At 42.3% G+C, this 22,228-nt stretch overlaps 1 protein-coding gene across 3 annotated transcripts in view; it reads right to left on the bottom strand.

Annotated features, from left to right (window-relative positions):
- Nucleotides 1–22,228, bottom strand: part of LOC310754153 (glutamate receptor 3) — a 204,452-nt gene that overhangs the window by 109,937 nt on the left and 72,287 nt on the right. For all 3 annotated transcript variants that reach the window (XM_083595718.1, XM_083595717.1, XM_083595719.1), the window contains exon 4: nt 2,587–2,774. In XM_083595718.1, the coding sequence (XP_083451844.1) occupies nt 2,587–2,774 (188 nt within the window). The remainder of the gene's footprint in view (nt 1–2,586; nt 2,775–22,228) is intronic.

Genomic DNA, 22,228 nt, shown 5'->3' with positions numbered 1-22,228 from the left:
TCTCCAACAGTTGCCACCCGTTTTTCACAGCTTCTGTTCACAGGGTTGACATCTTCATGGAGCCATCCAAAATGCCCCCAAGGTCTTTTTCCTGGTCCACAGTAGTAGAAACCTACTGCTTCTGATCCTGCCTTCTAGAGCAACAGAGTGCAAGTCTGTTCCCTCTTCTCAATATCATTTTAGTTTTTCCTGGGTGCATTCAGGCATGTGATTTATTGCATTAGTTTTATGAATCAAAATGATAGCACTTCTGTCCCAATTTCCAATTTTCTTTTTGTACACTTTACTTGATTAAAGAACTGCATCCCAACTTTCAGAGGGGTATGAATTTTAGAAGATGGCTGTGTTTCTGTTTGTGTATTTTTTTGGAAAGTGAGAATTAAGTAGGTTAGTCTTTAAATATGAGCTAAATCATATTTATCCCCCATCCCTACTATCAAACTTGTGCTGACCACCAAACCCTTTTGGGCTTCTATGCAGCAGGTGTGAGCTAAATTCATAACTGTTAGTTCAGATCCCCAGTAATACCAGGAATCAGTACCATTGTTTGGAAAGGATCCTATTTCAGGTCTTTCAGGTTGAGAAACCCGCAGTTCAGCTACACCTGTATGAAAGGATCAGAAGATAAACCTATAGGATCTTCAGTGTAAATCAGAAGAAAAATACAACCAAGGATGTTTATGGGTAATTCCCAAATATCACCAAAAAGCCAGCTTTTTGTAATGCAATTCAACATCATGGCTCTCTTGCAATGTTCCTGCTAAGTTCAAAAGCAGCAGGATATGACCCAAGCACCCCAGTTACCCATGCAGATTCAACACACAGCTTGATTGGAGCTGAATGCTGTCGGAACCAATTCACATCTTCAGCGCTTCTCCTGAATTGCTTATAGCGGGGAGGCTAGTTTGCCATCAGTCAATAATGGAAAATTTGCTCAGGAAAATATGCTAATGCTCTCTGAAATTTTAGGCAACAAGCCTAAGCATGCTTCCCAGGAATGAAAGCCCTGCTGAACTTAGGGAGACTGATTTCCTAGTAAACAAATTTACAGTTGGGCTGCAGTTGTGACTTTCCATTAAATTCCAAGCTGTAAAGTCAAATACTAGATTCAGTAAATTGAATTCTTCATATATTATTTAGATAGCACCATGAGCACTGATGGCATTTCACACAAATTACAAGGGGACAACCCTGGTGGTTCATAATCTATCATATGGTGCACTTTTAATCGAATGATTTTATTCCAAATTGCCACAGATCAAGCTTTAAAAACAGTCCAGTGCATATTCTGCTAGCCCTCCCCCAATCTTAAAACAAACAAACAAACAAACAAACAAACAAACAAACAAACAAACATAACAGCCCTCTCTAACAACCCTATTTAGAAATAATGATCTCAAATGCAGAGTTATGAGAGCTGTCTTGTCACAACAGGGCACAATTGGGAAAGGACCATAGCTCAGTGGTAGAACATGCTTTGTATCTTCATTCCCCAGTATCTCAAGGTAAGGTTTCACTGAAATCCTGGAGAGCAGCTGCCACTCATTGTAGACAACATTGAACCAGATGGATTAATAGTCTAAGTATAAAGCAGCTTCCCATGGGAGTGGGAAGTCTTCACTCAGGTCTGCAGGGGAGGCCTGCCCCTGAGAGCCCATATTGGGTGCTAATTAGCTCCTGGGTCTCACGAGTTTTCCCCAGCTGTCAGAACAGCCATATGGGATAGGAATCACCCCCAAGGCCAGATGCCAACACTACATCCCTCCACCATCATGCCAGGCTATAAAGGCCATTGCCCGCAAAAAGTAATAGGGCTTTTTGGCTGAAGATCAAGGTAAAGATGCTTTAAATAATGAATGAACAAAAAGTGATGGCGCAGTAAATTGTTACTGACTCACCCTTGCATGTAAAAAAGGGTTAAAGTGAGCCATGAGCTCATGTTGCCAGCGAGTACGGCTTGGCTTGCTCCCAGCAGCTTTTGCCTCCTTGTTTCCCCCCCTTTTTGTTTGTTCTCCGAACTCAGCAAATGCTGCATGTAAATGAATTGAATCTCTGTAAAACCCTGTATGTTTGCTAACCCAAATAGTGTATGATCCTTTTTGTAAGAAAACCAAGTGCATTTATTTTAAAGTCATCTGGAATCTTTTTCATCTTTATTTTACTGCCAGGAGATGGAGACTTGTTTGATGCAACTTCTGGAAACTCTATGAGTAAAACAGCCACTTTTCTGCAAAGCTAAGTTTCTGTGATTTATTCTGGCCTAGGTATTTTTGTGGGGAATGTTTGTTTAAAGGTGGATAAGAGCCAATATAAATCTAACAAAGTTTTAATGTGCTTGGAACAATCACCATTGTGCTTAACTCTGCTTTTGGAGAATAGAATCTCTCCCAAATCTCTCCCAACATAAATTTCTTCTGAATAGGCAACAGTGGTGCTGCAGGCCCAATGCAGGATGGCTCACAATGCTTGGTAACAACAGCAGGCAGCCCAGTCCTTCAATTCACACATCCGGTAAGGTGGAGTGCAATGTGCATTATGTATAAAACTGTTGCACAACGATATGCCCATTACGAAAAGGGAACCTACCTGTTCCAAAATGGTGTTTATTCTTTCAACCTCGCAGTCGATCAAGTATCTTTTCTCCTGCCGCTTGTCCATTTCCTCAATGATTGCCTTGAACTCCTGAACATCTTTTATGCTTCCCACGGATCGGGCAGTCACTTGCCAATTATTTTGCACGGCGGCTTCCATAATTGCCTGAAGAATGGAAAATCCTGGGGAAAGAAAAGGAGAAAGAAGACTTAAAAACAGAAAGTGGGGACAAGTTGATTTAAAAACAAAGAAGGAAAGAAAGCTCCTGCTTCATCTGGAAACAGCTGCAGTGTTTATAACCTAGTAAAATTAATGACCTGCGAGCATTCTGTGAACAATAGAAATCCAGTTGTAATTTCCCTCCTGCTTGTAGTAACCCTCTGGATTTAGCAGAGTTGCCAAGACATAGAGATTGTCCATGAAACATTTAACACGTGCCTTGACAATTTTCAAGTCCATTCATCCTGCTGCCATAGACCAGGCAAGTACACCCACAGCCACAGACCCACAGACCCACACCCACACACCAACGAAACTGTGTAATTTCCTTTAGATGACCTCATGTGCAATCAGCTTGATGCTGTGGAGGAAATCTATTCCAGACCGTGGACCACATTCCCTTCTGCGCAACCTTCCATGAATCACATGCCAGAGATGGAAAGGTGGGCAGAGCAGTAAAAGTTAATGTTACTTTAGTGCAGTACAGATACATGTACACCCCTCTTTAGCCTCCATCGAGTCAAGTTCAAGGGAACCTTCCAGGTTGGGAAAAACTGGAGGGTACAAAGCAGGGCTGGTAAGGGCTGAGACCTAGGGAGAGGGAATGTGGCTAGGGAGAAGGCATAGCCTGGAAAGGCTTCCAAGGGCCAGATAGACTGGGGGGGGGGCATATTTGAGTCTTCCCATCCCTGGCCTAATCAGCAGCCCAAAGGACAACTTGAAAAGTCCTGTTCACACCTTCAAAATATGCTCACTGAAATTGTGAGGATCATGTTTTCCACCCCAGCAATGATCTTTGTATGCTCAATGGAAGGTGTAACAAACCACAGCTCCCAGGATTCTTTGGGGGAGACCATGACTCTTTCAAGCGGTATGATACTGCTTTGAATGTATAGTGCAGGTGGAGCCTTATATAACATGAAGTAGCTTCCGTTTGACATTATCCTATTTCCAAGGTGGCACGGAGCAGTACTGGAATTGATTGGGAGGTGTGGTCTGGCCCATAACTAGCCCAGACTGAGCTCTGCATAAGGAGAAAATGGCAATTAAAATATTGTGGCAATTATCTCAAGGCAAGTAATGTAGACATGTGGTTTTACTGGTATTCAGAGGTGTGTCGTCCCCCCCGCCTCCCGTTCATGTAGTGCATTTCTTTCTTTTTTTAATAGAGAATGTAATGGCATTAAATAACACCTTTAAAGCTCATATTAAGGTAATATCGACTCATTTAACAGCTTCAGCAGAGCAGGGAGGCAGCATAAAACGAACAAAGAGCAGCACAGTGGGAAATTTACGCTTGCAAGTGGACCATTCATTCCTTGTGAACAACTGTGGCTGGGACGTAGACTGAATTTAAGCAAACTGCTGAGAGCTAATTGTGGAACAGCTGGGGAGAATAATCTCATTCTTGAAGGCTATCTGCATGGAAGCTTTTTTTTTAGGGGGGTGGGCTGCAATCTTGCTATGGTCTCTTATAGCAGGAGGGCAATGTCCCCTGACTTCATTTAAGAAACCATTATTTACTAATGATAGGGATTCAGTCCAGGGCTGTGGGTGGATTTAACAGGCCTTATCTGCACTTTATTCTGCAAGCAGTGCCATACCATTTTAAACAGTCATAGCTTCCCCCAAAGAATCATGGGAACTGTAGGGTTCTTAAGGGTACTGACAGTTCTTAGGGAGACCCCTATTCCGCTCACAGAGTTACAGTTTTCAGAGTAGTGGAACACTCAGACCCTCTTTTCAGGGAACACAGGGAATTGTAGCTCTGTTAGGGGAATGGGAGAATGCTTCCTCACAACTCTCAACACCTTTAACAAACTACATTCCCCAAGTTTCTTTTTGGGAAGCCATGTGAATCTGAGGTGGTATGATGCTGCTCTCTATGGGCTCTGACTAGCTGGCTAAACAAGGTGAGGGTGGCCATTGGGTCTCAAACTCTCAGTGAGTTAGCGACTTCTCCTGCATGTGAAGACAGGCTCCGGTGGATTGAGCGGATGAGACCCATAGTGGGTCCAATGGTTAAGACGGCAGTTTCTGCATGTGCTGTGGAGGTAAGTGAGGGGCAGATCGGCTCGTCAGCCTGGGAAGGGAACCCAACTAAGAGAAGGAAAGCTCTGAACATAAACCTCTGCTGCCTTGCAGGATATCTTTGTAAGAAGAAAAGGTGAAGGAGTAAACCCTAAACAAATATGGAGTGGAGTTCCTAAAATGGTTGGATGGTGTCATGTATGCTTCCTTCCAGCAACTTCTGCAACCAAACTGGTGCAAAACGCATTGCTTTGGGTCACATCAGTGAGGCTAAGAGGGGTTTTTTGTTATCTGGGCAGCCCAGGACCTCCATACACACTGCCCAGACTTGCACACTGTGGAAGGTCACTTTGGTGCTGCTAACACAGCAGAAACAACATGGGAGGCAGCAGTTCTGAGTTACCGGTTTCTGCATCCACAGCAGGCACTATGATTCTCCAGCAGTTTGACTTAACCTGTGGAGGTGCACTCCATTGTCTCTTGAGACAGATGGATGCCAACAATGCCTCTCTGTCCAGCCTGTGAAACTCTTCCCCAAGCCACGCACCAGTTGGGCTCACATCACTGTGTAGAAGCCAGCTTACTATACAAAGGTAACTTTTATATTTGTTGGTCTGTCCACTTCTGCTTCTGGCCAGTGGTCCTCAAAAGGTCACCCAGAAGGAAATGTAGGCCCCGGGCTGAAAATTACTCCTCACATTACCTGGTTTACAGGTTGGGTTGTCTGCCCTTTGCAAAAGAGCTTCAGTCCAGGCAGTTCCCAATGCAGCATCTTTTAAATATAACTTCTGAGCAGGGCTTTCTGGTTCCCTTAATGATGTCCTGACTTTGGTTGCTTAATGCTTCTTGAACGTTCTTGAGTTCGTACGTGTGCACTTTATTGCTGTACAATTAATACATGCTGTGCTTGGGAATACGGTCTGGCTTCCCCTCTCCCCCGAGACCACTGAAAGAGAGGCATTTACATATGTATGGTACAATGAACTCAGCCTTCCTTAACATCATATTTTACAAAGATGGCTGTGATGTCTGAGGCAGCATTACGATTCTGCTACATGCTATAGAACGAGCAGGTACAAGGCTTGGGTTAGCAGACAGCTTACAAATGAGACATTTTGATAATTGAAAACTCCAAGTGCAATTAAAGGGAAATTTATGCCGGTTTTTTAAGCTAAGTGGGGGAAAAATCGGCCTTTTATTGCTTTTGCTTAAGGAGTGTTTAATATTGTACATCATGTCCCTAAGGGAACCTGCCAATATACCTGGAGTCTTGCTTCACTGCCACACAGCTGTTGTATGCACTCATACTTTCCAAAATTTCAGAGACAAGATTCTTGGGGAGGCATAGGTCAGTGGTTAAAGCTAGGTCACCAGCCTTTGGGGGCCAAAGGGCATGTTTGCTAACTGGAGAAACATGCATGTCACAAGCAGGGATGGAAGGATCTGTCTGTTTAGATCCTCTCAGTGTTCTCATTTTACCAGTCTTAAATTCAGTTCCTCACACACTGCAGCAATTTGAATATTTTTTTTAAAAAAATGCACATGTGAATTTCTCTGACCAGACATATATGCACTTTTGACTATTGTACACATCTTTGAAAGCAATTTGCCTGAATACAATTAATTTTGGTGTTATTTTCACTATTATCTTCATTTTTGCGTACATATTCTGCTGATAGATGTATTTTTGAGAGCTTCTTCACAATTTTTTTTACAAGGATATAGCTATGTCTCAGTTTCAAAAAAGAGCAGATTTGATAGATTTGACTTTAAATACACATTTCTCCCCAGCCTTAGCCACAAATCTCCCCCTCCCAGGAGATAAAAAAGCCTTATTTTGGCCAAAGAACTCTTTGTGGAGATGGGACCCTGAGGACATCAAGTATGTGTGCCCATGTTGGTGACCCATGGGGTCCAGATTCAGTTGCTGACAGCTTCTGTACAAAGATCTGACAAATCTGGAGGAGAACCAATGCAAACCGGAGTAATCAATGGCAACATCCATGCCACACATTGAAGACACATTGAAAGCCCATGACTCCCCTCATCCCCCCCCCCCCGAGAACTAGTTTGTTAGAGGTGTAACTCTATCAGGGACAAACCCAGGATTCTTTGGGTGAAGCCATGTATTTCATGTATTTTCAATGTACTTTCAATGTGTGGTGTGGATGCAAGCAATATCAGCTAATCACTGGGTGAAATGCATTAACAACAAGAGTTATTTGCCTATGGAACAGAGTGCCTCACAAGGAGATTGCTTAAATATCTCTAGTGAAGGAGAGAGATAGAGAGAGACACTGGATGACCATTTTTAAAAAGTATATTGCATTCCTATTACTGACTTTTCCCAAGTGAGATCAGGGCTCTAGTCTGCTCCACCCTGTCCATGTAACAACCCTGTGAGATAGATTAGATTGAGAGACAGTGATTGGCCCAAGCACACCCCACACCCTTTGTGTTGGGAGTGGGGATTTGTACCCAGGTCTTCTTCTCCTAGTCTAACACTTTGACCACTGTGGCACACCAGGGATACCCCCCCCCCCCGTACCCTTCCAACTGTATGATTCTGTGACAGCTGTGCTACACTGCTGCTGCAAAAACAGGAGTCTTCTTGTGGAATTTTAAAGACTTACAGGTTTATTATCAATGGGACTCAGTAGAACTAACTTCTGAATAAGCAAGTTACAGTTTGTAACGCCTCAGGTTACAAACGCTTCAGGTTACAAACTCCGCTAACCTGGAAGAGCTACCTCGAGTTGAGAACTCTCTCCCAGGATGAGAACGGAAATCATGTGCCGGCAGCACAGGGGCAGCAAGAGGCCCCATTAGTGAAAGCACGCCTCTAGTTAAGAAGAGTTTCAGGTTAAGAACGGACCTCCGAACGAATTAAGTTCATAACTAGAGGTACCACTGTATAGGACTGCTCTGGTCATGCAGGAGGGCTGTCATAGATTCTGTTCCAGGAACTATTTTCTTACCACCTTAATGCAGTTGTAAGTGTGGTCTAAACCTCCTGCTCATGGAATCATAGAACTGTAAGTGCAATGCCTCTATCTATCCCTGAGCCACACACCAAATGCAAACAAAACTGATATATAGCTGTCAAAGGGGAAAAAAATAAACACATTTTGCCTACAATTTTAGACAGATACTGTTGCTCTGATAATACCACTACACAGACAAAAGAGGCCTATTTGCCCAGTTTAATAGCACTCTAAAAGCGTGTGAGAATCTCTCTTTTCAAAAGCAAGCTGAGCAGCAAGAGGAAAGAATACTTTTTCCACTGAAGAGCTCGTTCAGTTAGATAAAATTCCATGTCTAGCAGGACTGACCGAATTTTTTATATAGTTATGCTTGATCAGATAGCACCGTAACCATCACTTGTGAATGCAACTGAAGAAATGATAGATCCGATAAGGGCTTGCATCCAGTGGACCATATTAGCGCATATCTTTGGAAGCATGAAAATCTTTAGGACAGCCATCAAGCACATTAGTGCAAGAAGGCACCAGTAATTTAAATCCGTCTTCTGTAGCTAGTTGCCCTTCTTCTCCAGCCCACCCCACTCCCCTCACTGGGTGTGCAGGAAATTATGCCTAATATACACATTTTTGCAAAGAGATATAATGATTGGCTTAAATACAATGCTTTCCCTTAGTATATGCATTTTTGTAAACATTACCTGCCTGGAGAAATGCATTGCAAAACTTTAAGGCATGTGAATTTCGAAGGGTGCCTGTGTTTTGGTTCGTACATCATTTCAGAAAGTGTGAGTTAGGTAGGTTTATCTATAAATGTGAACTGACCATCAATGTGGAATGCACAAAATCAAAAGCATCTCTCTCTCTCTCTCTCTCTCTCTCTCTGTGTGTGTGTGTGTGTGTGTGTGTGTAAAAAAAAAATCCCCCCTCTCTGTAGCTGCTGGTGCCTAACTGAAGATGCAGATGAACACGTCTGCCTATGTTTATGTATTTATTTAAGGAAAGGGGATCTAATTAGGAATCCTGCAGTTAGTAATTAGCAGGTTAGCGGATAACCTCATGCACTGGGTGAGATGGTTGATCTGTGTTCCAGGAGGGTTGAGTGCCTGGATGCAGGGATACCCAAACCTATAATCAGGTGGCTCTCAGCTGGAGGTGAGATGCTGCTGCTGCTGCTGGCGGCTTTACAATTGCCAGAAGCACATTCAACACCCTCAAAAGGTACGTTTGGCTTATGGAAGAATTTCCAAGAAAATTGCAAAGAGATTAATTAATTTATTTGACTCTCGAGCCAGATTGGCCCTCTCAGCTGTGAAGGGCATTCTGCCACTGACAAAAGCCTGCTCCCCCTCTGAAGGGGTATGCAAGATTACACACACACACTGCACTGGGATTCCAGTCATTTCTGCTGGTCTAGTTTATTTCATGCCTTATTCATCTGCATTTGTTTTTTTGTGACACCCACTTTTATTTTCAGGATTTTTTTTTTAAAAAAGAAACAAAACAAAACCCCAGCCCCAACCCCATTTTTTTTTTTTTTGCTTTTGGTGGCAGCAACAGAGGAGACATCTGTAGCCATTTTTAGAAGCTGCCTTTTGGTGTCTCTCCCCCCCCCCCCCAATTCAGCATTGCAGGATAATTCTGGAGCATTGCCTGGGGTGGGGAGTGATGGTAGCCAGGGTGAAGCATTCTGGGAAAAGACAACAAATGGCAGCTGACAGGAGCAGCAGCTGATGCACCCCTTAGCCTAATTTTGTGTGCCTTTGGGGTGACGTTTTGCAGGAGAAAAGGAGGTCAGGAGTGGGAAAACGTGGAAACAAGCCAAAAGGGATGGAGCAATTAATGTGGGAGGGAGCAATGTGCTAGCAATTGGTTCAAGATCTCTGGCAGGAACAATCTAGCCCTCTCCTCACAGCCTGCTGAGCAGGGAGAGAGAGGCGGTTGGTGACAAGTGGCTTGCCCTTCTGGCTCTCTCTCTCTCTGCCCCTTGCTCGCCATCACCACATGGCTCCAGACCTATTACATTGAAGAATACAGCCCCATATCTGCCATCTGGAACCCACCAGATCTAGGGACTAGGGTCACCTGGCTCACCTGACTTGCCACGTTTTCTTGCCATGCAGGATTCTTGTGAGGAGCAAGTGCTACCCTGAGCTCCTTGGTGGAAGGGCATGATAAAAATGTAATAAATTTAATTTCAAATGCAAGCAGTAATCTTACTGATAAAGCAAATCAAGTTTTCATTACGCAAGCCTGAATAATGCTGAATAACGCTTAAAAAGAGAGAACAAAAGTCCAGAAACTGCTGAGTTTAAATAATGATAAATAATATTCGTTTGAAGAAACAATCGCAGGAGATTATGTTAATCAAGCCACGAATGGAAATTCATATTCAACATTTATAAGAGTATGTTAGCTTAGCAAGTCTTAGATAAATGTCCTAGAAAAGTCAAATATTTGGCTGGTTGAATTGTCTTCCTATTTCGTCAAAAGATTCTTGATGCCTAACCTCCAGTCATCAAGAGCGAATAAATATGTACCTCCTCTTGATAAACTTTAATATATATTTCTGAAGCCACCCTGATATTGTCGTTAGAATATGCTAATAATTTTAAACCAGAAATAAAACAAGTACCCCAAAGGAAAAATCTACCAATTCTGTCAGGGAACATGTCATCCTTCACTAATCAACTTTGTAAGAGGAATTCTGTGCCTGCACATTTACGTGAAGTTGAATTTTGTTTTAAAGAACTGGTCATCAAAAATGACTATATGGATTACAACATTATCATGATGGGAGATATGAATGGAGTGGTATCTACAAACATGGACAAGTCACAGAGACAGGTAGTTACTAAAGATGGCAGACTACCAGAAACCTTTTTTGAGATGACTGACAATATGGACTTGATTGACATTTGGAGAATAAAGAATAAAGAATCCCTTGGGTAGAGAAAATAAAGAATCCCTTGGGTAGAGAGGGAACCTTCTTCTCTGAAGCCAAAATGACATGGACAAGAATTGACCAAATCTGGATAACTAGAGGACTGGCACCTAAGACTCGAAAAGTGGATATTTGCCCCAAAACTTGCTCCGACCATAATGCTGTGAAAATGGAGATGAAATTAACACCAACCGGTTCCTTCAGATGGAGGATGAATGACACCTTGTTTAGAGACCAAGAGGTTACCACGAAGGCCCAAAAAACCCTGAGAGACTATTTTGAGATAAATATGAACACCACCATTGAAAAAAGAGTAATCTGGGACGCAAGTAAAGCAGTTATGAGGGGGTTTCTAATTCAACAGAATGCAATAAAGAAGAGAACTCAAAATGAGAAAAAAGACAAAATTTTGGAAAAAATAAAAGAGGGTGAGAAGAAACTGAGAGCGAAACCAAAGTCACAAGAGATTCTGAGAGAAATAAAGTTATATCAAGTTCAATACATGAAGATGATGAATCAGGAAATAAAATGGAAAATTAAACAGATGAGACAAAGGACATTTGAATCGGCTAATAAATGTGGAAAATTGTTAGCCTGGCAAATGAAAGAAAAACAAAAACTTAACACCATTACCAACTTGGAAGTAGAAGGAAAGAATATTCAGAATCCAGTGGAAATTAGAAAATGCTTCCAGAGGTACTTTAAACAGTTATATACACAAGGGCCACAGAAAGAGTTTGATATAGACCAATTCTTGAAAACAAATGGACTACAAAAAATCTCTCAAGAAAATAAGTTAATGTTGAACTATAAAATAACAGAACAGGAGGTGGAAGGTGCCATCCAGAATATGCAGTTGGGCAAATCTCCAGGGCCGGATGGTTTAACCTCAAAATATTACAGATCTTTGAAAGATTGGGTAATTCAACTACTAAAGGAGGTCTGCAATGAAATTTTGGAGGGGAAAAAAGCGCCAGAGTCGTGGAAGGAAGCCTATATTACACTTATACCGAAAAATGAGTCTGAAAAGACACAGCTTAAGAACTACCACCCCATATCCCTGCTTAATGTGGATTATAAAATTTTTGCAGATATTTTGGCTAAAAGGCTAAAAAAAGTATTAGTGGAGGAGATACATAAAGACCAAGCTGGCTTTCTCCAGGGTAGACACTTGTCTGACAATACGAGGAATATAATTAACATTTTGGAGAAGTTGCAAGTGAACATTAATACTAAAGCAGTCTTAATCTTTGTAGATGCGGAGAAAGCCTTTGATAATATTTCTTGGAGTTTTATGAAGAAAAATATTCAGGGGATGGGGGTTGGTCAAGGGTTTGAAAATGGTATAAGTGCAATTTATTCAGAACAAAAGGCTAAACTAATAGTTAATAACGTGGTGACAGAGGAATTTAAGACAGAGAAAGGGACACGACAAGGCTGCCCAATTTCCCCATTGCTTTTTATTTCGGTCCTGGAGGTTTTGCTAAATATGATCAGAAGGGACCGTTTGATTAAAGGTATACAGGTTGGAGCCAAACAGTACAAACTGAAAGCTTTTGCAGATGACTTAGTACTGACGTTACAGGAGCCAGAATCTAGTACTAAAAGAGTATTAGAACTGATTCAAGAATTTGGTCATGTGGCAGGATTTAAGTTGAACAAGTTAAAAACTAAAGTTCTTGAGAAAAACTTAACACCGATTGAGAAAGAGGTTTCAGAAGGAGACAGGTTTAACATTGGTTAAGAAAGTAAAATACCTGGGGGTTAACATGACCGCTAATAACTTAAACCTATTTAAAGACAATTATGAGAAATGTTGGTCAGAAGTGAAAAAGGATCTAGAAATATGGTCAAATTTGAAGCTTTCCTTGTTAGGTCGAATTGCTGTTATAAAGATGAATGTATTGCCAAGAATGTTATTTTTGTTTCAATCATTGCAAATTTTGGACAAAATGGACTGTTTCAAGAAGTGGCAGAGAGACATTTCTAGATTTGTTTGGCAGGGCAAGAAGCCCAGAATAAAATTTAAAATACTAACTGATGTAAAGGAAAGAAGTGGACTTGCCCTGCCAGACCTTAAACTCTATTATGAATCAGCAGCATTCTGCTGGTTGAAAGAATGGCTGCTTCTTGAGAACACAGACATTTTGGATTTAGAAGGTTTTAATAATGTTTTTGGGTGGCATGCATATTTGTGGTATGACAAGGTTAAAGCACACAAAGCATTTAAAAATCATATTGTCAGGAAAGCATTGTTTAATGTCTGGATAAGATATAAGGACTTACTTGAAAATAAAACCCTAAGGTGGTTGTCACCGATGGAAGCAAAGGCTCAGAAAAAGCTCAATATGGAGGCCAAATGGCCGAAATATTGGGAAATTTTGGAACAAGAAGGAGACAAATTGAAATTGCAGAGTTTTGAGAAATTAAAAGATAAAGTGCGAGACTGGCTTCACTATTATCAAATAAGGGAGGCTTACAATTTGGACAAAAAAATTGGCTTCCAGGTGGAAAAATCAAAATTGGAAACAGAACTGTTAGATCCCAAAACAAAGATACTTTCAAGAATGTATAACTTGCTGTTGAAATGGAATACTCAGGATGAAACGGTTAAATCTGCTATGATTAAATGGGCACAAGATGTTGGACATAACATTATGTTTGCTGACTGGGAACAGTTGTGGACCACAGGTATGAAATTTACGGCATGCAATGCCTTAAGAGAGAATATTATGAAAATGATATATAGGTGGTACATGACACCAGTCAAGCTTGCAAAAATCTATCATTTGCCCGATAATAAAAGTTGGAAATGTAAAGAAAATGAAGGTACATTCTTTCACCTTTGGTGGACGTGCCCAAGGATAAAGGCTTTCTGGGAGATGATATATAATGAAATGAAAAAGGTATTTAAATATACCTTCTTGAAGAAACCAGAGGCCTTTCTCCTGGGCATGGTCGGCCAATTGGTGTCAAAGAAGGATAGAACTTTCTTTATGTACGCTACAACAGCAGCAAGAATACTCATCGCAAGGTATTGGAAGACACAAGATTTACCCACCCTGGAAGAATGGCAGATGAAAGTGATGGACTATATGGAACTGGCGGAAATGACTGGCAGAATCCGAGACCAGGGAGAAGAGTTGGTGGAAGAAGATTGGAAGAAATTTAAAGACTATTTGCAGAAACATTGTAAAATTAATGAATGTTAAAATGATGTTGGATTGAAATCAAGCGGCCTTAGCAACAAGGTTAATAAGAGTATGTAAAAATGGATTGATAACGGATGAAAATATAAAGTTATAATATGTTGAGATATAGAGTTAAGATAAAAGAAAGAGGGTAAGGATTTGCTGAATTAATCATGTGAACGGGAATACAAAAAAGGGAGGTGTGAGGAGGTCAGGGAAATAAGCAAATGAAATTTAAGATACGAAAAATTGATTTGTTTTTAATTATTTTTTATCTTTTTTTCTATGTATTTTTTGTATTTTTTTCTTTTCTCTGCTTTCTTTTTACTTTGTAATTTTCTTCTTTTTGTAAAACTTCAATAAATATCTTTAAAAAACAAACAAAAAATAATTAAGGTACTCTGAACTAACTTAGTTGGTCTTTAAGGTGCTACTGGAAGGAAAAAATTTTTTTTGTTTTGACTATGGCAGACCAACACAGCTACCTATCTGTAACATTTACGTACGCTGTTTACAATGGCATTAATAATAATCCATGGATCACTTGGCATACTGTATGCAAATAAGTGCAATAACTATGTTCGTCATAGTTGAAAGTGGCATGTGTTTTTCTTTTCGTTCCCAGTAAATAATTTTTTCAGCACTCTGCAGTCTCCCTGGCTACCCCTGCTTCCTGATCTCAATAAATAAATAAATCCCAAAACCACCCCATGGAAAGAATTACAGTACCCCATGGGTTTCCCCTTGCTTTCCCTTTTATCAGAACATGGGCATCTAGGAAAGCTGCAAGGTGAGATGCTTGGCATAATGAAATAAAGGGTGCTCATAAACACCCCGTGTCCCCATCAAAAGGTAGGCAAACATGACACAAACTTTGTACCACTCCCATGAGAATTTCATGAAAATGTTCTCTCCCCTTGGATAACTTTGAAATGCGATATATTTTCACATTTATTTATGGGCAATGGCTAAAACAACAACAACCACCACTGGAGAATTTTTGGCACAGCACTAGAAATGGTTCCTTAGTAGAGGAACATATCTGGTCCCAAACTCCATGGAACAGTCTACAGCACTCCCATTTGTTTGGAGGTAGATCCTTAGCTGCATTCCTCTTCTGGAATGCTGTGTGATCATTGCGGTCCTGCAAGGACTAGATCTCCCTTGGGTGGGAAGCAGACTGCTGGATGCTCCAAAGAACATTTTGGTCTTAGCTTTGAAATAAGCAGCTTAGCATAGCTTCAGCACAGGGGCAGCATGGTGGGAGAGGGATGACAATAGTAACATACTGTGAAGAGTCCATTAGAACCCTTCCCACCATGTGCAGTTTGAGAGGGATTGTGACCATAGCTCAGCCCCCATAAACAGTTTTAGAATTAACAAGGAATATGAAATAAAGCATTATGTGGGCTCCAGCATTAAGACTTTGTGGGTGTTGCACTGGACATTCTTACAGCAGTAGATTATTCCCAACATATTTAACTGGAACATTCAAACCAAGAAGGTAAGGTGTTAAGCAGATAGGGTGCAATGCATATTGAGTGGGAAGTGAATTAGTGTTCTCAGTTCCCCACCTCACCCTGCAAATCGGATGCTTACCTTTCCTTGTTTATTTCACATACAAAGCAGAAAAGATGTTTATTTAATATTGCCTCACTATGATATTTATATCTGTGCAAAAAGAGGAAGGGAAAGATAAAAATCAGGTCAGTGTTGCCCGTGAGCCACAGTACAGTTGCCTCAAAGGAGGAGGAGGGGGGGGAACATGTAAAATGGCCAATTATTCGCTTGCAGATATTACAGGCTTGGAACAACTCCAGGGACTACACCAAATTCTCTGGCTACCTTTTGCCATCCATTTAATCGTAACCCTTCTGTTGAGATTTATTAAGGCTAGAATCATATGGAAGCAGTATTCCCTCAAAGGCAAGGTTGGGGGACCTGTGGTCCTCCAGATGTTGTTGGACTACAATTCCCACCATCCCTGTCCATTGGCCATGCTGGCTGAGGATGATGGGGGCTGGAGTCCAATATCCATACTCTGATTCCAGAGGAAAAAATGAGGGGATTCCAGAGGAAAAAATGTATTTCAAACACATTCCAATGCACATTTAAAGCACATGACAATCCCCAAAGAATCAAGGGCACCTCTCACAAACCTACAATCTCCAGTACCCTTAACAAACTACAGCTCCCAGAATTCTTTGGGGTGTGTGGAAGAAGCCATGTGCTTTAAATGCATGGTATGGATCTGTCCCTATAGTCACAGCAAGGATTACTGTTAATATCCTGTTCTGTATTTCTGATGGTTCTGTTCTGTTGGTTGTACGCCCTGCAATCACCCACCTTCCACAACAGAAAACAGGATGATGTGTTTACTTATACAGTTGTGCTTTAGACTAAGGTTACCAGATTTTTTTCAATGAATCCGGGGACACCTTTCAGCTTCAGTAGGAATGAATGGATTTTGTCAGGGAACTGATTTGTAAATCTGGGGACTGTCCCCAGGAAACAGGGACATCTGGTAACCTTACTTTAGACCCTGAAATGTGTTGGAAGTTTCCATGAATGGAGGAGATTCCCCACTTCACAAAGCCACACTCAAGCTCACAGAGGGCTGGAAGCTGACTAAAGGTAATGCAACAGAGAGGGCTGAGTGCCATGCCTATCTCTGACCCAGAACTTGAGTCCTTGAAGGGTGAGCCAGACACCTCCATAGACTGAGGGCAAAACTACAATTCTCATCAGCCCCAGTAAGCATGGCCAATGGCCAAGACTGATGAGGGGTGTAGTTCAGCATCATATGGAGAGCCAAAAGTTCTCATTCCTTATGCTAAAACTTTCTGAGTTTCAAAAGCCATTGCATGATAGGCCATTGTTGGGAAAATGAATACAGGATGCAGCAGGAAAGGGAAAAAAAAAGGCAGGTGGACCTCTGGGTTTCACCCCATCACTCCAGCACCTCTTACTTGGCTGGATGGAATCATATGTGCAGAAACCTATGAGTTTGGGATGGATGGAATGCACCCTGCTGGCCAAAGTTGCATTAATTGCTCCACTTACTTTGCCTCTGGCCCCAACCATCACTGGAACACATGACCCCTGGAAGTTGCCAATGAGGAAATGTGGCCTTTGGGCTGAAAAAGGCTCCACATCCCTTCAATAATGCAAGTGTTTCAGTTTTCATCTACAAAATGTTAAATATGTTGCTCTTCAAAGAAGAAAGCACGTTACTTTGTTCTAGTAATGTTCTTCCTTTAAAGCCCTATAGCAGGCATAGGCAAACTCGGCCCTCCAGAAGTTTTGAGACTACAAGTCCCACCATCCCTAGCTAACAGGACCAGTGGTCAGGGATGATGGGAATTGTAGTCCCAAAACATCTGGAGGGCTGGGTTTGCCTATGCCTGCCCTATATGGCCTAGGACCCTCATACCTACGGGACTGCCTCTCCTGGTATGCCCCTCAGAGGACCTTATGGTCCGCAAATAATAATACTTTGGAGGTCCCAGGCCTCAAGGAGGTTAGACTGGCCTCAACCAGGGCCAGGGCCTTTTCGGTCATGGCCCTGGCCTGGTGGAACAATCTGTCACAAGAGACCAGGGCCCTGCGGGATTTGACATCTTTCTGCAGGGCCTGCAAGACGGAGATGTTCCGCCAGGCCTTTGGTCTGGGCCAAGTGTGACCCCCCTTCTTTCCATGTAACCCTGTATGTAAGTGGCCCCTTGGCCGTTTCTATTGGCCCATATGGAACCAGCACAGGTGACTGGGCCTGGCGAATATTTAATATTCCTACCTTCATGGCTGTGATTCGTGGGTTGGCCACTTCATTTTATTTTGATTTTACTGTGATTTTGAGCTATGTTTTAATCAATTGTTTGATTTTGTGTTTTTGATGCATTATATATTCGGTGTTAGCCGCCCAGAGCCCGGCCTTGGCTGGGGTGGGCGGGGTATAAATAAAAATTATTATTATTATTATTATTATTATTATTATTATTATTATTATTACTACTACTACTACCACTACTACTACTAGTGGCTACTGCAGGCAGAAAGGAACTTTGCAACATGTGTTCTTTAATTAGCAGGGCTAACTAGGAAATTGGCTCAGAGGAGGTTCTTTTCCTTATAAAAAACACCAGCACTGGGGTGGAGGGCAAGCTGCGACTGAAAGTGGTAGCGTAGCAGATGTTTTGAAAGCAGTTGTTCTCTAGTAGCAAACACCACCGCTGGAACATGATGGTATTTTTCATTCTTTAATGCTCAAGGTTTTTGCATAAAGACTTGAATTGTACCCTTTGGGATAGATGGATTGAAATCAAGATTGACTGCAAGTGCAAGAATTGATTTGAGTGGGGTGCAAATCAAGACCGTTTAGTGACTTCAATCTTCAGTTTAAATAATCAGAACCACCCTCATTTAGGTTATTGATCTTCATCAATTTTCAATTTGCACCTCCATTGCTCTCAGAAACTTGTTCTTGACTTCATTGGTTTGAAGAGCCAAGCAAAGCATGCACATTCTCTCTGTGCTTCACTGCAGAGGACGTTGTGTAATATAATCTCAACACAGCAGTGCCCTTTCAGATATCAGTAGAGGGAAAGGGATTTCATTAGTGGAGGGCAAGATTTACAGCAAGCAGGTCTGGGGTCAGCACCTGGTGTGGTAGGACAAATGTCAGGGGCCCCATGTAGTGGCAGACAGTGGCGTAGCGTGGGGGGTGCAGGGGGGGCGGGCCGCACCGGGCGCAACATCTGGGGGTTAGGATTAGGGGGCGCAAATCCATGGGTTAGGGGGCGCAAATCCACGGGTTAGGGGGTGCAAATTACTTGCCTTGCCCCGGGTGGTGACAACCCACGCTACGCCACTGGTGGCAGAAGAACCCTCTCTGGCACCCGGGGTGGGATGCCGAGGGGCGGGGTGAACTGCTCGGTGATGCATGTGTGATGTCTGTATGGACTGCACATGTGCGGCATCCCATACGGAGTGCACACACATGGCAACCATATGGGATGCTGCTCGTGCGCACTCCGTATGCGATGTCGCACATGAGCAGTCCATACGGGATGCCACACATTCACACTCTGAACGGGCTGCCACTTGCATGGCATCCACATGGGCTGCTGCGCAAGAGGCAGCCCATATGGATGCCCGCATGAATGGCACATAAGAGCGGCAGCCCGTACGGTTGCTGTGCGAGAGGCAGCCCGTATGAACGCTGCGCGAGCAGCATCCATACGGACTGCACGCACCCTCGGCCACTCTACAGCTGGTGGGATGCAGGGGCCATCTTGTCACCCACCCCCCAGAGTGGCACCCGGGGTAACACACCCCCTCTGTCCCCCACTTCGTACTCCCCTGGTCCCATGCCTCAAGGGTCCATTGCTGCTGACACTGGACTCGCTTTGCTTTTTAAAGAATCCTTTAAAAAACCCTTTATTTAGGACCTGGCACTCTAATAAAATAAAATAAATTTCATGTGATTTATATATATGAATGCCTCTGGACTCCAGTGGGCATAGGAAATTGCTTTAGACTGAGACAGATCACTGCCCCATTTAGCTCACAATGCATGGGTTCATTTAGGCAGCAGACTGGAAATGACAGGTTTGGAAACTGGGACATTTTGCAGTGAAAACATGTGCTCCACCACTGAGAGATGGGTGCTGCTAATGAACATGGGAACCTACCTCTGACTGAACTAGGAAACCATTGGTCCACTTAGCTCAGTATTCACTTGCAGTGGCTTTCTTGGACTTCAGACAGGAAACACAGGAAGTTGAAACTGGGACCATCTGCAGGCACAGTGTGCACTACCTATTGCCCCCCTTCCATAATGGGGAGCCTTCTCTGGATGCCATAATTCTGTGGAGCCTCTGCACTGAGAGTTACTGAAGCAGGTTCACTTGGCTCTGATGAGTTACCACATCTGTTGGATTTCCCCACTCCCTATTCTGTTTCCATTCCAGCTGGTCATTCTAAGAACTACTGTAGAATGTTCAGAATTAGTGCCTGAATTTGCTTGTTTTCTTCTTCCCTCCTCATCCCCTTTTCTTTTTCTGCCATGCCCTTCACATTATAAGCTTATGGAATGGACAGGGAATGTGCTATTTTTATTGATTTTAAGTAAGCTACTTTGGGAGTTGTTTTGGATTAGGGTGGGGTAGAAATCTTTAAACAAATAAAAGAGTAACACAATATTATTTCAATTAAAATCCTTAATGTCCAAATACTTAATCCACTCCTCTTCTTTTAATAAGAACAGCAATAATAATGCATGTTCCACTGTGCAGAGGACTCCTCATCCATGCATCCTACAATGGAGAACACAATCTCCTCTCATATACTATATATATATATATATATATATATATATATATATATATATATGCACTGTCACAAGAATGTTGGGCGTGGAAGGAGAATAAGAAAGCCAAGCTACTGAGGGTTGAAAATCCAGTTATTCCCAGCTAGGCCTGATCTCCATAGCAACCAGTATATGGAGGAGAGGAAACTCAGAAGCAAACAAACAAACCTAATTTAAAGAGCCAGACTTTCATTAATGCCGTGCTTGGACTCCTCAACTTCAAGTGACGAGCCTGGGATGCAGAATAGGCATAGTTTCAGAGCCAGCCCCAGATATCCAGGAGCTCATTTCTTAGGCCCTGCTCTGACTCCAAGACCAGTGGTCAGGGATGGAACTGGGGTTCAGAAGCCCTAATGAAATCACACTCTCAACTGACTCATTGGAGCTGATGACTGTCAAAGCCAGCCAGTCCCCTTTAAATGTGGAGACTCCTACCAAGGTGTCACTGCAGCTGCCGTTTAAAGCTTAGGGCTCATCCATACTTCTGTGTGTGGGGGGGTCCAAGAGGTTTTCTGCTTGCCCCATGCTTTCTAGGCACAAGTCTGAGTGGTTTTACATTTGCCCCATGGTTTCCCTGGAAAAACAGCAACATTATTTACCGCTGAATTGGAACAAACATCAAGCCACGGAAAACCCATTTGAAGTTTGCTCTGACTCAGTGGTAAGCAGTGGGATTTCCCAGGGGAATGCAGCAGAGAAAATGGAGGTGGGGATGAGCTCTTAATCTTATAATGGCAATGGTGTCCATGTGAGAGGTGGCAGAACTGAGTTCTAGTGAGTTCTGGCTGAATGAGTCTCCAGCTTGACTTCCACATGGAGCTATTTATATGCTGCTATTCAAATCCTGAACCCTGACCTTTCCCGAAGCTAAATCTGCCATATGTTGACTCACCTTGCTGTGCTTGATGGAATCAGAGCTACTGATCTGAACCCACTCCAAGCTTAGGCCAGAATCTCCACAGCTGAAGCCATCTCTTGGAACAGAAATTAATGGATCCTGTGCTGATGGACATCACTGAAAAGTCCAGCTTCTGTAAGCTTCTCATTTGCTGTCTGATCAACAACAAAACCTGAGCTAAGGTTTAGAAATTGTCCTGCAGGAATGCTAAGAAGAGACGGACATACTCTAATTGAACTCCTGCGGCAAGAGGCTCCGATATGCGTTTTGCAAAGCAATTCACAATAGCGGAATGCCCAAATCCAATTAAGAAAGGAAAAGGATTATGTGTTTCTAGTTGCTCCAAGGCACCATTAAAAAGGAAACAAACACACAACCCTGATGCATCAAATTCAAATATTTCCTTTTGAGAATATGCCTGGCAGTCAATCTGGGAAAGGAGAGGTTAGTCCCCCCCCCCATGCCCATTAATTTAACTCTCTGATAGACTGATCCTAAGCAGGTTTAGTCAGATACAAGCTTCCACTGGATTTGACAGCCCGTTCTTCCAAGGACAGTGGCTTAGGACTGCAATGTTAGGCAGCCACTGGAATTGTACTTTGATTGTCTGGCTTGTGGCCTGCAGGCAAAAACTTGGCTGCTTAATTCAAATAAATTATTCATCCATCTAACAAAATTTATGTAGCACTGATTGCAAGTAGAAGCTCTAAGCAATTTACAAAAAAAAAGCATTAAAATTTTAATACGAGAGGAAAGTTTTACTTGCGTCATCACCTAGTAGTACTTAGATTAGAAATACTTCCTAAATAAATAAATAATTAATAAATAACATTTCAATAAATGAATATATACATGAATACATTATTTTGCATGCTTCGTTGAGTCATTTTACCACCTTGACATTCTACCTATGTCCAAGAACCAAATAATTTTCTTAGGACCCACCTGCAGCATACATTTAAAGGAGTATCATGCCACTATAAATAGTCATAATTCCCCTCCAAA

The sequence above is a fragment of the Podarcis filfolensis genome (assembly GCF_964270895.1).
Source record: "Podarcis filfolensis genome assembly, chromosome: Z".
NCBI classification, from domain to species: domain Eukaryota; kingdom Metazoa; phylum Chordata; class Lepidosauria; order Squamata; family Lacertidae; genus Podarcis; species Podarcis filfolensis.
Note: the sequence above shows the minus strand (reverse complement) of the source record. Positions and strands in the feature narration are given on the sequence as shown.